Source organism: Capra hircus, chromosome 12 (genome assembly GCF_001704415.2).
Source record: "Capra hircus breed San Clemente chromosome 12, ASM170441v1, whole genome shotgun sequence".
Taxonomy (NCBI): domain Eukaryota; kingdom Metazoa; phylum Chordata; class Mammalia; order Artiodactyla; family Bovidae; genus Capra; species Capra hircus.
Genome location: NC_030819.1, coordinates 60,524,042 through 60,541,608, shown reverse-complemented (window position 1 = coordinate 60,541,608; position 17,567 = coordinate 60,524,042). Strand labels below are relative to the sequence as shown.

At 33.8% G+C, this 17,567-nt stretch overlaps 1 protein-coding gene across 8 annotated transcripts in view; it reads right to left on the bottom strand.

Annotated features, from left to right (window-relative positions):
* The window catches only part of NBEA (neurobeachin), a 667,995-nt gene that overhangs the window by 397,024 nt on the left and 253,404 nt on the right, over positions 1 to 17,567 (bottom strand). For all 8 annotated transcript variants that reach the window (XM_018056646.1, XM_018056648.1, XM_018056650.1 and 5 more), the window contains 2 exons: positions 15,405 to 15,531; positions 4,220 to 4,347 (listed from right to left, as the gene is read on the bottom strand). In XM_018056646.1, coding sequence (XP_017912135.1) covers positions 4,220 to 4,347; positions 15,405 to 15,531 — 255 coding nt within the window. The remainder of the gene's footprint in view (positions 1 to 4,219; positions 4,348 to 15,404; positions 15,532 to 17,567) is intronic.

Below are 17,567 nucleotides of genomic sequence, written 5' to 3'. Positions count from 1 at the left end.
AATTATATGTAATGATCTTGTGAGTTCTCAACCAAATATAAATAATGCTTACGGAATATAACAGTGATATTCAGAGCTACTCTGTGCTGTTGTGGAATAAGACAGAGTAAAGAGCACTAGGCTAACACATATAAACACACACACATGCCCACACTGAAACATCCTCCTTTCTAATTAACTTGGGTGATTACTGCTTCTTTATTACGATGGCAACTCTAGACTCATGGTAGTTCTAAGACCTCCTGAATAAAAATTATAAAGATCTAATATCAGCACTCAAACTACAACTGGACTTTCTTCCTTAAATCTTAACTCAAGGTTAAGCTTCACTTATAGGCTGTTCTCAGCCCTTTAAGAAAAGGCTCATGGTTCCTCTGAAGTGAATTCTCCATTGCTCCTTAAGCCAAATAAATAAAACAATTTTGGATCAAAGGTTGTTCTGTCATCTTGGGCTGGTATATTTTGATACTTGCATACATATCTACCCTAATTTTTACATATTAGTTTAAAAATTGAAAGGCTATTACTTTTCTTAGAGAAAGTTCACCAAGCTCCTAAGTTCATAGTAAAAAATCCTTAATTATTGCCAAGAGGAACACACACACACACATCAAAAGCTATGCAAAAGCAGTAAATGTTAATAAATGAACTTTAAAGATGTGAACAACGGTGATTACTCTAGAAACATACAATAATAAATTTAACACAGTTCAACTAATAAAAGTGATAGACAAATTAAGAAAATAAAAGGATATTATTTTGACATGTGTTTTAAAGGACACAGACAATATAAACTACTGATAATTATTCTATGAGAAAAACTTAAATGGGATACATTTGAATTAACAAAAACTGAAAATAAAAAAACAAAAAAGATGCAATTCAAATATATTTTATGATTATTTGAAATTAGGAGTAATTGCTTTCTCTTTTCATATGATGCTAAAATATCCTCAGTTACTTAAATCCAGTTTTGTTCCTACCATGTACACATGATGAAATCAAAAGCATTGAGATTTATTCATTAGAAGGATTATTTTTGAACAGAAATATTCAACAGCTACAGGTAAGATATTATCATGTAACTCTCCTGCTCTTCAGGACAGTTGGACAGTTTTTCTTCTCAGAGAAGAGAAATAATGTACCAAACTATGGAAAGAGGGGAAATGGAGCAGAGGGCAAAAGAAAGAATGATCAAGAATATACGTTCAAGAATGAGAACATGACAGGATACGTAACTTCCATAGGCTGGGGTAGAGAGCAAAAGCAGATTTTGCGCACATAAAGGAGTCATCTTGTGGGTGTAGATGATTGATCAATATTGGGAATTCTCACCACAGAACACAAATTTTATCTATCTCCCCTTATTTTATTTTCAAAACTTACCTCTACTAAACATTATCAGTAACAAAAATAATGTTCTATTCAAGTACAAGAGAAAAAGATACTCAATATTACATACAAGAATCTAAGCTAGGCAATGTTAATAAAACCAATAAAATACTTCCTATTTACAAATGAAAATAATTTTATTAATACTGTATAAATAAAACAGCAGAGAAGAACAGACGAGAAGGCATTAATTTGGCATAAGGAATCTGAAGCAGGACTCAATGGAAGAGAATAATTTTGAGGAAAGAAAACCATAAAAAGATCCAGTGCAGAAGAAAGAGTTGTACAAAAACAAAGAGATGGGACATGTGTGACTCACTGAATGTTCAAGGAATGTCTTCTAGCAAAAAGACAGAGACTAGTTGAGTCTGAAAAGGAAGGTTATGACTAAATTGTGAGGGATACTAAATGTTGTTCTGGAATACAGCAGAGAATTCTAGATCTTTTTGATTGTTCAGCCTAGTAGAAATTTGGAGGACTGTACCTTAACATGGTCAACTTTCTATTTTGTCAAGGAATGGCATTTACAAAACAAAACTTAAAACCGAATAATCTCCCATTTGCTATCATCATTTTATTAAGAAAAATAATTTTAATGGAAAAAGAGGAACATTAAATCAACATCTCCCATTTGCTACCATAATTTTATTAAGAAAAATAATTTTAATGAAAAAAGGAGGAACATTAAATCAACATAGTTTTAAAAATTGGATATATTAAAATTTATTAGATGTAGAAAAGTGAAGGAATAAAATTATATTCTGCTAAGTAAACACAAAGTGAACTTTGAATATATAACCTGTTCTAATGCTTCATTTTTAGCATAGTTACCTTTTTAAAAAATGCAATAGGAATATTCCTAATGCTCTTTCAACTCAATTCAGAGTTTTTGAGGTAAACTTAGGGAAGCCCATGAAAAAAAAATCGTAATTACCAGGGTATTTCTCCAATCCTCTCTGCAGTGCTGGGAAGAAATAAGAAACAGACTAGATGTCTGACCATGGAAAATTCTGGAAAAGGGGGCTGGCTACATATGTGGGGTTCTGACTGACCAACGTAGAGCTGTTAAAGGTCATCTGATAGTAATTTTAAATTGTCACAAATTATCATTTAGAAACCAATAATGTAAGCCTCAAAACTTCAAATAATTCATTCCTTCTTTGCTTTGGCTACTGAAAAACAGTGCTGAATTTGTGTCCTAATTTTAGTAACAGTATAGGATCCATCAGTAACATTACTACATTACTAACTTTATTCCATGTTTAGTTTAGCATGTCTTTGTTCACTATTTATGATTTTCTTTGGTAAATTTGTAATAATTTCTGGAAAATATATACATATATAATAGAAAAATATTTTGGGTAACAAGGAAACATTTGAGATTTATTTTTCAATAATGCTTATTGAATTTTTTTCTTATTATAATTATAACATGTGTTATAGGGTCACTGCACTAACCATTCTTTTGACCTAGGACACTCTTCTAGTAAACTGCATGGCTTATCTCCTTTAAGTCTTGGCTGAGATGTAACTTTTTCTATTGAATAATTTAAAATTAATCATCCTTCTTTAAAACTGCATCCTAACCCTGACACTGCTATAATCCCAATTCCCTATGATGTATTAGTACTTATCATTTTACACAGGACTTGTACCACCTTCTAATGTGCTATCTCATTTAATTATTTATTTTGTTTAGTGTTTATTTGTGTTTTCTCTTTGATAGAATATAAGGTCCACAAGGCAGGGATCTTTATTATTTACTAATATATTCCAAGTATCTAATAGCAGTTGCTCTAGAGCAAGAAGACAACCATATGACACTATTCTAAGAGCTTTATATGCATTACTTAAAATTTAATTCTCACAAGTCCTCTATGTGGAAGTATTATCACTGACTACATCTTACAGAAAGAAACTAAGCTACAAAATGGGTTAAGTAACTCACAAAGGTCATATAGCTAAGAAAGTAGTGAAACAAGGATTTAAATTCAGGTTATTAACTATTACTGTCTCCACTAATAGAGACAGATTGTGCAAAAGCAATTAAGACAATAATAGAACAGGTACAGAAAAATGTCTACAGTAAATAGGAAGTGAAAAGCAAATATATATATAAATATATTTGCTTATTATATATCTGCTAAATCCAAGGAATAGCACCTAAAGCCATCATTTACTTATATCAACTAGATTTTGATTACCCCTTTCTGAAGCTCATGAATATTTATAAGTCAAAACTTCTTTTTAAAGAAACAAGGCTTCAGCAACCATACTTTTCAAATCTCCTAATACAGGTGTATGTATTAAATCTTCCCAACAGTTAATTGATCTTCTTTGCCTTCTCATTTCATTTAAGCTGCTACTGAGTAGAAGATAACAGCTTCATCAATTCCCAGTTAAGTATTTCTTTATATTTTCTCAGTTAAGGACTGTCATATTACATGCTATTTGTGCCTAAGCAAAGTCACTTAAAGAAATATCAATCTTATAGTTAGAAGGAGATTTTAAACATCATTGCTTAGCAAACACGCAACCTAAAAAAGGATATATAGCAGCCCTAACAGATTGAGATTATAAGGGCCAGAGTTTCCCTTCCCAACAATTTTTCAAAGTTTTTCATTCTGTTATGAGCACTGATTGTGAAAATACTCTGTTTTTTAATAAATAAGGAGAAAGCATACATGAATATCTTACTAAAATTTGCGGAAGCAATGTCTTCTTATTCTTCTGGCAATAAATATTCCTTTAGTAATACAAGTTATGCCATGATTAATAGATACATTACAGGAAACTAAAATAATCAGAATATAGAGAGAAATCATACCTTCTATCAATAGCTCTTGTCCATGACTGCCAAGAAGTGTACGAGATAGGAATGGGGCAAAGTCTACAAAAATTTCACGAAGAAGAGGAGCAACTTTTTCTAAAGCTCTTTCAAGTTTTGCAGTGATGCTGTTGAAATTAAGACATAAAGACTAGTAAATATGGTTCAATATAAAATGCCAAATAAACTTTACTTCTAAATTAAAACTTCTAAAAAAAGTCACAAAAGTCCAATTCCAACCCACTAAATAGTAACAGCTTTATGTAGAACGCACAATGTAGAGTTTCACATTAGTCACAAAGCTACTCAAAAGGCCACAGCTAAATCAGAATGATTATACTGCAAAAAGGAAACAGGGTCCTGTCACCTACAAGAGCCACAGATACTGGCCATAACTCTAGGAGTTTCAAGAAAAGAAGCTGCTATATGTCTTGTCTATCCTCCTGTTCACCAAAGAAAAACTGTTTTGAATACCTACTATATGAGTCACTGTGAAAGTTACAAAGAATAAACTCTTGTTCTCAAGAGTTCCCTGAAAAGCTGGACAAATAAGGGAATAACTGGAATTCAGTATGACGGAGCTGAATTGCTTTGCCAAAGCAGGCATTTTCTATATCATAAGCCCACTCACTTTTTATTTACCAATCATTATATCATTATTTATATTGTTTAATATTAAATTTCAAGTTACATGGCCTTACATAAGCACTCTCTGATATTCTTGAAAGTACCTCGAGTAGGATATGTAAAAATAAAAACATGGATGAAGAAAATAACACTGCTGAAAAATAAATTCTGCTCAATAATTCTGCTCAAATAAATAATTTGGTTATATCTAAATATCTCTCCTAGAAGTAAGTGCTTTAGACTAAGAATGCTTGGATTGGAAGGTTGACTCTAATGTATGCTACCCAGGTGACCTTGGGACATCAAACTTTCTACATCTGCAAAATGAAGATGATAACTCTACTTCCCCAATGAGAGTTAATGAGCTAAGGCATGTGAAGTACACAGAAAAGAACCTGACATACAGTGAGAGGTCAACAATGACAGCTCTTGTAACTGTTACTTTGAACAAAACACACCTATACTTACTCATACAAAGTGTGACTCATATATCTGAACCAAAACAAAATCATTATAGTAACCTTAGATAAGCACACACTCTTCTACATGGATGACATGTACAGTAAGGAATGAAACAATACTTCACAATAATAAGAGTTCTTCCACAGTGCTAAGTAATATTTTTGCTATATATAAGGAAACCATAAATGACAAAAAAATCACAAAAAATGTGTAGCACATGATTAGCATTTAAAATGAAACTATTTTATTTTTTTAAGTGAATAAAGAGGAATTACAGAGTAATATATGATAATAATATCCTATATAATAATAATAATATCCTATATAATAATAGTATCCTATGTAATATGGGATAATATAGAATTATAAAATAAAGGATGCTTTCTTTCCTAACTTGGAATTAGCATGATCTGAACTCTCTCTTTTTGTACACAAAGCCTCACCATTAGTACTGCAATTTAACTTCGCCTTCTTTTATATGGGTCAACAGCTTTAGAGAAACAAGAACTCAGGTTTAATAACTTAAAGAGAATATCCTGGGGGAACATTTTTAGGCAAGAAAAAGGGAAATGGTGGGGCTTTGCAAACTTGCTAAAGATAAAGAGCTTTCAGTATTTGCCCCTACTCTGTTACTCTAGGAGCAAATACCTACATTAGGGCAAGGGTTCTCAATTTCTCAATCTTTATTTAGTGTATTGTAGAAACATCACTACGAATGAAAGTCATCTTTCTTTAAAAAAAAAGAAAGGAAAAAAAGCACAGAAAGAAATGAAAGATACTGAATATTATCTTCAAAGCATTAAAAGAAAACAGTTGCCAAAAAAGAATCTATTCTGGTTCAAAATATCTTTCAAAAAAGAGAGGTGAATTTCAAATATTTCTAGTTAAAAAAAAAAAACTGAAAGAATTCATGAGTGGCAGGCCTACTCTAAATAAAAACAAAAGGAGTATTCTTCAGGAAGAAAGAAAATGATAGCACACAGAAGTCAGACATTCAAAAAAATGATGAGCAGAAATAAATGATAAACATTTGGGTAAATATAAATACATGTTGACCAGTAAGACAGTAATTGTATTCTCTTGAGGCATTTAAAATTTAACATGCACACACATATGCATATACATGTATAAATGTGGTTACAAAATTTGGACTAAATGAAGTTAAGCTATACTGAGATCCATGCGTTGCCTGGGAAGAGAACTTAGATAATCAAGAATTAATGTTCCGATCTGGAGGATGATCATTTAAAACACTGTTTCTCAAAGTGTATTCTCAGCAGTACCAAGATCGCTTAGTGTAATGGTTAATTTTATGTGTCACCTTGACTGGACAACAGGGTGGCCAGATATTTGATTAAATATTATTCTGGGTAAGGTCTGTTAGAGTATTTCTGGATTAGATGACAATTTGAATGGGTAGACTGAGTAAAACAGATTGTCCTCCCTAATGTGCCTGTGCCTCATCCATTCAATTGAAAATGTAAATAGAAAAAAAGGCTTGATAAGAGGGAACTCCTTCTACCTGATAGTTGGTCTTTGCTGGCCTTCAGACTCAACTGAAACATCAACTCTTCTGGGGTTTTGAGCCTCTCAGCTTTCAGACTGGAACTTATACTATCAGGCCTTTAGACTTGAATTAGAATTACACATTGGCTCAGCAATGTGTTTTAATAAGCCTCCTATTTAACTCTGTTGCCTACTGATGCTTAAGATCCATTGCACTAAGCAAAAGAAATAAGGTATAAACTCAACCTACAGTTTCTTGTTATTTCTCTATAGTGAATATTTCTTAATGGCAATATGAATAAAACTGATTAATCACTGCCAAGACTTGGAAGGAAGGAAAGCAGAAAGCAAACTCATAATAAATATTAAGAATAAAAAGGAAGGACTTTCCTACAGACTACATGACTGTTAAAATAATAATAACAGAATATTGTGAACTATAACAATAGAATCTACCAAAAGTCACAGAAGGCAAAAATAGAAAATCTGGGGATAACTGTAAAAATTTAATTTATAAACTTCTCCTCAAAAGGAAATCTAGAATCAGACATCTTTGTTTGTGAACACTACCAAATATTTTAGGAATAAAAAAACAAGACAAATTAATAAAAAATCATATGCAACCTCTTCAAAAGATGAAACAGCTATATATAACATCATAAAAAGATTAGATTTCTTTTAGGAAGTGAAGGTTTGTTTAACATTTTTTTAATTAAAAGTCATTATTATAGACCACATTAACAGAAAAAGGAGAAAAAAATCACATGGTCATCTCTATTACTCCCCTCCAAAAAGAGATAAAATTTAACACTCATAGTGATGGTAACTCAGTTAATTATAAACATAAGAGAAGTATTATGTTTGATAAAAAGTATCTTTAGTAAATAGGAAACATCATTATTAATGATGACATATTCATAACTTTTCATTTGAGTTGAATAAGAGAATGACTGTTCTAGTCATGTCTATAGAAAACTGTACTGGAGGTACTAGGTGATACTAAAAATAAAGAAAAAGAAACAAAAAAGTGTAAGGATGTAATGGGGAATAAAACTGTCAATATTCAAAGATCAAATGACTGTGTACATATATGCTTATCTAGCGATAATAATGGATAAATTAGGAAAAAAATAAAGGTTTTTAAAAAAAAATAAAGGTTTCATGATGTTAGCCCAATATATTGAAACAAATTATATATACTGGAAAACAGTTAAAATGAAATTTATACAATAAACAAATTTACATTAAAAATATCAAATTCCACTTTTCACCTTAAAGGGGTTAAAAGAGTCTACAATTACCTCCCATGCTAACAACTAGAAAATTTTACAAAATGCAGAGAACAACTATTTTCATACAAAATGCAGGGTATGAGACCATAAATCCTGAAGAAAAAGAAACAAACAACATGAGTCCCACCATCACTCAGATTTCCTACATGGAGGTATTTCAACAAGACTAAAACTGTAGTTCAAGGAGAACCGAATATATAGGACTTAGCACCTATGAGGAAGGTGTCATGGAGAGAACAGTAACCTTTGGGTGAATAACAATCTCTGTATGTGATGTGTGAAAGCTCTCAACGTTAGAAGAGAACAACTTAGAAAGAACAATTATGGAAGAGTCATAACAGACATCTGCATCCCACACAGGGCCTAGAGACTTCTGTAGCCACACTGAGCATTTTGGAGAAATCCAGCATACTTTCTAAGCATGGCAAAATTAGTCCAAGAATAAAGGCCATTCTAGATCTGGAAGAACAGTTTTTTGAACAAATGGTGCAACACAAACTGTACTTTCATAATCAAAAATATAAACCTGGACATAGATCTCACCTCTTACATAAAAATCAGCTCAAAATGGGATCCTGACTTTAAACTAAAACTGTTACTGAACCCGCAGAACTTTATAGAATACACAGGAAAAAAATCTTTGGGACTTCGGGTGAGGTGAAGATTTCTTAGACAAGACACCATGATAAACTAGACTAATAAAAATTCAGTTTTCCTCTGCTACAAAGAACATAACAATAAGCTATAGTCTGAGAGCAAATACTTGGAAACAACATTTCTGAAAAGGGAATTGTACTAAGAATACTGAATGCACAAGACTCAAAAGTGAAAAAGCACTCTAATTATAAAATGGGCAAAAGACATAACCAGACATTTCACTGAAGAGGACATACTAATAGCAAATAAGCACACAAAAATATGTTCAGAATCATCCATTAGGAAAATTCAAATTAAGACCACAATGAGATATCCTTATATACCTACCAAAATGGCCTACCAAAAAAAAAAAAAAAAGATAAAACCAAATGCTGATAAAAATGAAGAGAAACTGGACTATTCATATGATGCTTGTGGGAGTTTTTTAATAAACCTGAATAGGTACTTACCATATTAGCCCAGTAATCTCACTCTTGGGCACTAATCCCAGAGAAATGAAAACATATATCCACATAAAAATAAAAAGGTTTATTGTAGCCTTTTTTTTTTGGTACTAGCCAAAAACTCAAAAAAACCTGAATGTTCTTTAGAGGATGAATGGTTAAACAAACTGTCATACATCCATATCATGAAATAGTACTCAGAAATTCAAAAGAAACAACCCATTAAAACACAATGACACTTGGATGGTTCGCATGACATAACACTGAAAAAGGTCAATCTTCAAATTCACTTCTGAAACACTTACAAGTCAAAGAAGAAATCATAGACAAACTTAGAAAAAATACTGAATGAAAATTAAAACATTAAAATTGTGAAATATAGCTAAAATAATGCCTAGTGGAAGTGTTATGGCTTTAAATCCTCATAATAGAAAAGAAGAAATCTAAAACCAAAGAATTAAGCAAGTGCTTGGCAAGTATTTTCTACAGAGGGTAAGATACAAAATATTTTAAGATTTTGGGCAATGTTATCTCTGTTGCAACTACTTAACTCTGCCATTGTACTGTGAAAGCAGTCACAGGCAATATATAAACAAATGATGTTACTGTATTCCAATAAAAGTGTATAAAGTATATGATGACAGGCAGATTTGGGCCCTGGGTGGTAGTTTATAGACTCCTGATCTACTATCCACCTTAAGACTCTAGAAAAAGAAAATTAAGCAAACCTGAAAAAACTAAAAGGAAATTTTTTAAAAGTAGAATTTGATGTAATTGAAACAGAAAAAAGAAGTAATGAATCAAATACCTACTTTCTGGGGGGAAATTACAGTATTGAAAAATCAATGGTACTCTGCTAATGCTAAAATAAGAACAAGCATAAAATATTAATAACAAATTCAAAGATGAAAGAGGAAACATCATGAGAGAGTTCCTACAAGTATTTTAAAATAATAAAATTATGAAAAACTTTATGATAATAAATCTAATCAAGTAGATAAAGTGGCTGAATTTTGGTCACAAATGACCAAAACTGATGCAAAAAGAAAATTGAAAATCTGAATAGTCATCTACCCACTGAAAGAATTTAATCTGTAAAACAGCCTCAGTTTAAAAAAAAGAAATCCAGAGATTGCTTCACTGGTGAAATCTCAAACATCTAAGAATAAATAACACTAAAGCTACAAGTAGTTGCAAAGACAAGATGGTCGATCTGAATGCAGAGTTCCAAAGGATAGCAAGGAGAGCTAAGAAAGCCTTCTTAAGAGATCAACGCAAAGAGAGGAAAACAATAGGATGGGAAAGACTAGTGATCGCCAAGAAAATTAGAGATACCAAGGGAACATTTCATGCAAATATGAGCACAATAAAGGACAGAAACTCAGCAGTGGCCACAGGACTGGAAAAGGTTAGTTTTCATTCCAATCCCAAGAATGCTCAAACTACCCCACAATTGCGCTCATCACACACGCCAACAAAGTAATGCTCAAAATTCTCCAACAGGATATGAACCAAGAACTTCCAGATGTTCAAGCTGGATTTAGAAAAGGCAGAGGAACCAGAGATCAAACTGCTAACATCCGCTGGATCAGAGAAAAAGCTAGAGAATTTCAGAAAAATATCTACTTCTGCTTCATCGACTATGCTAAAACCTTTGACTGTGTGGGTCACAACAAACTGTGGAAAATTCTTAAAGAGATGGGAATACAAGACCACCTTACCTGCCTCCTGAGAAATCTGTATGCACGGCAGGAAGCAACAGTTAGAACCAGACATGGAACAATGGGCTGGTTCCAAATAGGGAAAGTGAAAGTGAAAGTGAAGTCGCTCAGTCGTGTCCGACTCTTTGCAACCCCATGGACTGTAGCCCACCAGGCTCCTCCGTCCATGGGATTCTCCAGGCAAGAACACTGGAGTGGGGTGCCATTTCCTTCTCTAGGGGATCTTCCCAATCCATGGATTGAACCCAGGTCTCCCGCATTGCAGGCAGAGGTTTTAACCTCTGAGCCACCAGGGGAGTTCGTCAAAGCTGTGTACTGTCACCCTGCTTATTTAACTTAAATGCATAGTACATCATGTGAAATGCCAGGCTGGCTGAAGCACAAGCTAGAATCAAGATTGCCGGGAAAAATATCAATAACCTCAGATATGCAGATGACACAAACATTATGGCAGAAAGCAAAGAAGAACTAAAGAGCTTCTTGATAAAAGTGAAAGAGGAGAATGAAAAAGTTGGCTTAAAGCTCAGCATTCAAAAAACGAAGATAATGGCATCTGGTCCCATCACTTCATGGCAAATAGATGGGGAAACAATGGAAACAGTGAGAGACTTTATTCTCTTGGGCTCCAAAATCACTGCAGATGGTGACTGTAGCCATGAAATTAAAAGACGCTTGCCCCTGGAAAGAAAAGCTATGACCAACCTAGACAGCATATTACAAAGCAGAGACATTACTTTGCCAACAAAGTTCCATCTAGTCAATTGGAAATCTGTTCATTTAAACTAAAGAATTGGAAGGTAAAGAAGCTACTTATAATTTGGAAATAACAACACTAAAAGAGATCTATGCTGCTGCTAAGTCGCTTTAGTCGTGTCCGACTCTGTGCGACCCCATAGACGGCAGCCCACCAGGTTCCCCCATCCCTGGGATTCTCCAGGCAAGAACACTGGAGTGAGTTGCCATTTCCTCCTCCAATGCATGAAAGTGAAAAGTGAAAGTGAAGTAGCCCAGTCATGTCTGACTCGTAGCGACCCCATGGACTGCAGCCTACCAGGCTCCTCTGTCCATGGGATTTTCTAGGCAGGAGTACTGGAGTGGCTTGCCAGGTGATATATAACCCTTGTTGCCATAGATCTGGAGAAGGCAATGGCACCCCACTCCAGTTCTCCTGCCTGGAAAATCCCATGGACGGAGGAGCCTGGTAGGCTGCAGTCCATGGGGTCGCGGAGGGTCGGACACGACTGAGCAACCTCACTTTCACTTTTCACTTTCATGCATTGGAGAAGGAAATGGCAACCCACTCCAGTGTTCTTGCCTGGAAAATCCCAGGGATGGGGGAGCCTGGTGGGCTGCCATCTATGGGGTTGCACAGAGTCAGACACGACTTAGCAGCCATAGATCTATAAATTCCATTCCTTATTAAAATTCCAGGAAGTTGGTTTTAATATGGATATTGATATCAGTTCAGTTCAGTTGCTCAGTCGTGTCCGACTCTTTGCGACCCCATGTACCCCAGCACACCAGGCCTCCCTGTCCATCACTAACTCCCAGAGTGCACCCAAACCCATGTCCATTGAGTCGGTGATGCCATCCAACCATCTCATCCTCTGTCGTCCCCTTCTCCTCCTGCCCTCAATCTTTCCCAGCATCAGGGTCTTTTCCAATGAGTCAGCTCTTCACATCAGGTGGCCAAAGTTTGGAATTTCAGCTTCAGCATCAGTCCTTCCAATGACTATTCAGGATTGATCTCCTTTAGGATGGACTGGTTGGATTTCCTTATAGTCCAAGGGACTCTCAAGAGTCTTCTCCAACACCACAGTTTAAAAGCATCAATTTTTCTGTGCTCAGCTTTCTTTATAATCCAACTCTCACATCCATACATGACCAATGGAAAAACCATAGTCTTGATTAGATGGACCTTTGTTGGCAAAGTAATGTCTCTGCTTTTTAATATGCTGTCTAGGTTGGTCATAACTTTCCTTCCAAGGAGTAAGCATCTTTTATTTTCATGGCTGCAATCACCATCTGCAGTGATTCTGGAGCCCAGAAAAATAAAGTCTGACACTGTTTCTATTGTTTCCCTATCTATTTGCCATGAAGTGATATTGATATACTGATTCTAAAATTTAAATGGAAGTGCACAGCATCAACAACAGTTTAGCATTCCCTGGAATAAAAAGGACAGGATGGGAAAACAATATTTACCCAGATACTTATCTTTCTTAAACCTACAGCTAATTATGACAGTATGTCTTAAGGACAGACAAACTGGGTAGAATGGAGTGCCAAAGCAGAGTCGTGTTACATAGGAACACGATTTATGACAAAAGTAGAGATAGGAGAGTTTCTCAAATAAATGGTACTGGGTCATCTTGACATCCATATCACTTCTGCTTCATAAAATTCACAAAACTCAGTTCCAGATGAACTATGCACCTCAATATAAAAAGCAAAAATAAAGCAGCCAGAGGATGAGCTGGGGAAAATTAAAAGCATGAAACCCCCCAAAACTTGATAAATTGAGTTTCATTAAAATTTACAGCCTCTTTTGATGAAAACAGATTCCACAGATGATAAGAAAAGCCCCAGAATGGGAGAAGGTATATACATAAAACATATAACCATCAAAGGATTCATTTTCAAAATGCATAAGGAGAAAAGCCTTTACAAATTAAGGAGAAGACAACTCAATGTTTTAAAATGAGTAAGAGATTTCAACAGAGAAATCACAAAAGAGGAAAACCAAAGGACCAATAAATATTGGTCCCTTTGTCCATGCCAAAAAGTCCATTTGAGGAATTTACAACTATCTAAGATAGTTAAGATATTACACAAGATATTACAATATATGATATTACATAAGCTATTACAATATAAAGATGCTCGACCTCATTAAGTACCAGAAAAATACAAACAGAAAATACAATGGAATGCCACTGACTCAAGGGACATGAATTTGAACAAACTCCAGGAGGGACAGTAGAAGAGAAAGGAGCCTGGTGAACTGCAGTGGCAGAGTCAGACACAACTTACTGATTGAACAACAATCACCACCACTATACTTCCACCAAAACGGCAAAAATGGAAGAGTGACAATAAGTAAGTACTGTTACAGATTTAATGAATTAGGCACTCTTGTAAGGTGCTAATTGAGTTTAGTAAACTTGCATCAACCACTTTGGAATACATTTGGCATTATCCAGTAAAACTGAACATACAGATATGAATCAGTAATCCCACTCAGTTATTTACCCAACGTATATGCATACAAATGTGTAATATACCTAAGAGTAATGTATAAACAGCATTGTTATGTAAAAAAGTAGCATTACTCGTAATAGTGCAAACCTGGAAACTTTCAAATACCCATCATCAGTAAAACAGATTAATAAATTTTAGTATACAGCACTAAGAAATAAACATGAACAAAACTATTGCTACATTCAATACAGGTAAAATCTCAGAAACATAATGTTGAACAGAAGAAGCCAGAGACAAAAAGAACCCATACTGTATACAAAAAAGACAAAACTAATCCAGTTTCAAGTCAGAGTGGTAGATTTGAAGAAGAACAAGAATAGAGTCAAAAAAGGCACACAAGATGGGGGCTTTGAGGTACTTGCAATACTCTGTTTTTTGTCTTGAGTGGTGGTAACACAACATCATTCTTTCATTGAGCTTTTATAGTCTGTATTTGTGTGATACTTGAATTAAGAACATGAATAAATGTGTGTGTCTATGTGAAATTTAACATCAAGCATGTGGGCCAATCTCTTCTAGGAATATTATTTGATGTATGCATGCTAAGTTGCTTCAGTCATGTCCGACTCTTTGCAACCCCACGGACTGTAACCCACCAGGCTCCTCTGTCCATGGGATTCACCCAGAATACTGGGGTGGATTGCCATTTCCTCCTCCAGGGGATCTTCCCCACCCAGGGATCAAACCTGAGTCTCCTGTGGCTTCTGAATTGCAGGAGCCACATTGATTCTTTACCACTGAGCCACCAGGGAAGCCCATGTTGTTTGATATGTTACTACAAATCATTTTTATCTATGTATCAAGATACAAATGATAATGTTTGGTGATTCTACCTCCAAATATATATGTTACATATAACTCTATTCTGAAAGTCTATATTTTAAACTCATCACCCCACCAAAGATGTCCAATTTTATCATGGTGCCACATGTGCATGTTTCTACCTTACATGGAACTGTAACATGTGCTATATGACAGTGGATTATAAATTCAGGAAACATCTTGAAAACCATTCAAGACTTCTCAGTTTAGACTCTGAAATATAATAAATAATTTTTACATAATGAATAATTATCTAAAATATCAAAACAATGAAATACATAAACATTCTTAAGAATTCTTAACTGTATCTTTAAACTTAATGAATACTGTTTCACTCTTTTTGAGGTGGAAGGAAGGGAGTAAAATGAGTGAAAAAACAATTAGTTATGTATACCTCATGTTTTCAGCTGAATCTTCTGGCATTGGAGCAACAGTTTGTACAGCTGGAAGGTTTTTGCTGGTAGCACCATTCACAAAACTAGAAGACGAGGAAGAAGACGAAGACCCCGAATCCACGGCACCTGTTCCCAAAATAATAGTTTTTAGCCTTAAATACAAACTTTTGAACAAAATAATTTTCATTACATCATTACTGAGTTTGAAAAAAAAATTCATCTGAATTTCAAAATAGAATTAGGCCATTAAAAACATCATTTGGCCAACAGTACATTAATAACTATAATTATTAAAAAATAGCTAATGCATTGAAACAGTTTATTTACTTATATTATGCTAACAAAACTACAGATTACAAATGGGGCATAAATAAAAGACATCAACAAATGAAAACAATTTTAGATAAAATGAGGTTGATAAAACAAAGCAAATTTAGATGGGAAAATATTATCTGCTTTTTTATTGCTATGTTGTTATACTTTTAGTTTTTATCATTTAAGAAATAGTTAGCAACAAACCATCTCAACATAAATTTGTGGCCCTGCAGCATCAATGCTTATTTTAATAATATGATAGCTTAAGAAGGACTATAATAAGTATATTTGTACCCAATTTTAAAATAATGAGTTTCCTCAACGATATGAAGATGCCATTTTAGAACAGATTTTCCTATATTACACCATATACGTATATTAAATAGCCATGGAGTTGAGGGACATCTAGTGTTCCTAATTGTTATCTTTATATTATCTTACACTAATACCCTTAAAACTTGGATTTCACAACACTTACACAGCACGTTTGTGCCAAAATCTAAACTAGTTTTGGGTCCAGTTTAGATGCTGACCCTCAGGTTATTTGTGTGTGTGTGTATCTGTATATATGTTATTTCTAAGGAGGATATTCATTGCCTACATTTTTATTGTAATATATGTTTTATACTATCACTAGACCTCTGGCTACCATCACTTTCTAAATCTATTATTAATTCATAGAATAGAAATTCAAGGAAAATATCATACCTTGCTTCAAATAAATATAAAAAAGAAATTATTTGCTTTTTACTCATAAAAGTAAGGATTTAGTCCATAAACACCAAATACAGATTTTTTTCCCTACTACACTGGCATATTTTAAAGTTCTTAACACTTTTCTGAGTTTACATTTTGCTAAAAGGAAAACATTTTTATTCCTTCCTCTAGAAAGCAGAATGAATATAAAGAGTAAGGCTATAAACTAGATAGAAAAAAAAAACACAACATTATATAAGAAGTCTTCAAACAAGTTAGAAATAAATACTTGTTTTAATATGTATAAATCAAAGATGTTTTGTTCTTTAACACAATGCCATTAATGATGTTTATTTGCTAACATAAATATGCTTCATAGAGTACATTCTACTTACTACAACCCCATAAATGTGCTGTTCATGATGTGTCAGGACTCAGGTGGTATGATAAACAAGATAAATACAGAAAGCACAAAGACCTATGAAATTAATTAAAATGGGAATAATCTAAGTAATGATAATAGATGGAAAAGTTCAAGGCTATACAGTTTGGAGAAGAGAAGGCTACTATAGTCAGGGAAGGAAAGTCAGGGATCATCTTGCGTTGTGTAAATACCTAAAATGGAATCACAAAGATTTGGGTAAGGATTTATTTCGCTAATAATCAACAGGAACATTTCTGGAAATTTACAAAAAAAGAAAAAAGTTATTTTAGGCAGGCTTTTAAAATTTGTAGTGATTTGGAATTTTTCTGTTTCTAGAATTTTTAGGAAAATGTTGGACAGTGAATGGATAAAATTGAAATCTAAGTATATAAACTAATACAATGTCAAACAATGGTTCTTATTCACATGCACTTTTTGTTAAGCTGAGGCTCTTGCATATCGTCAAGGTTCTTAGGGGAGCTTTGTGAAAACTATATATTTGGTTTCAACCAGAAAATGTTACTAAATCCATTTGCTGTCACTAATATATATAGTATACTTTGATATTCTTGATACAGTTTACTAATTTTTACATATCAAATGTCAGTGTTCAAATTGTATTTTGGCTTTGCTCCCCAAATATCCTTCAGGAATCTGAGTTCACTATGAAAGTAAACAGCATCTTGTTTTGAGAAGACTCAAAACAAAACCCATAGTGTTCTCAAAA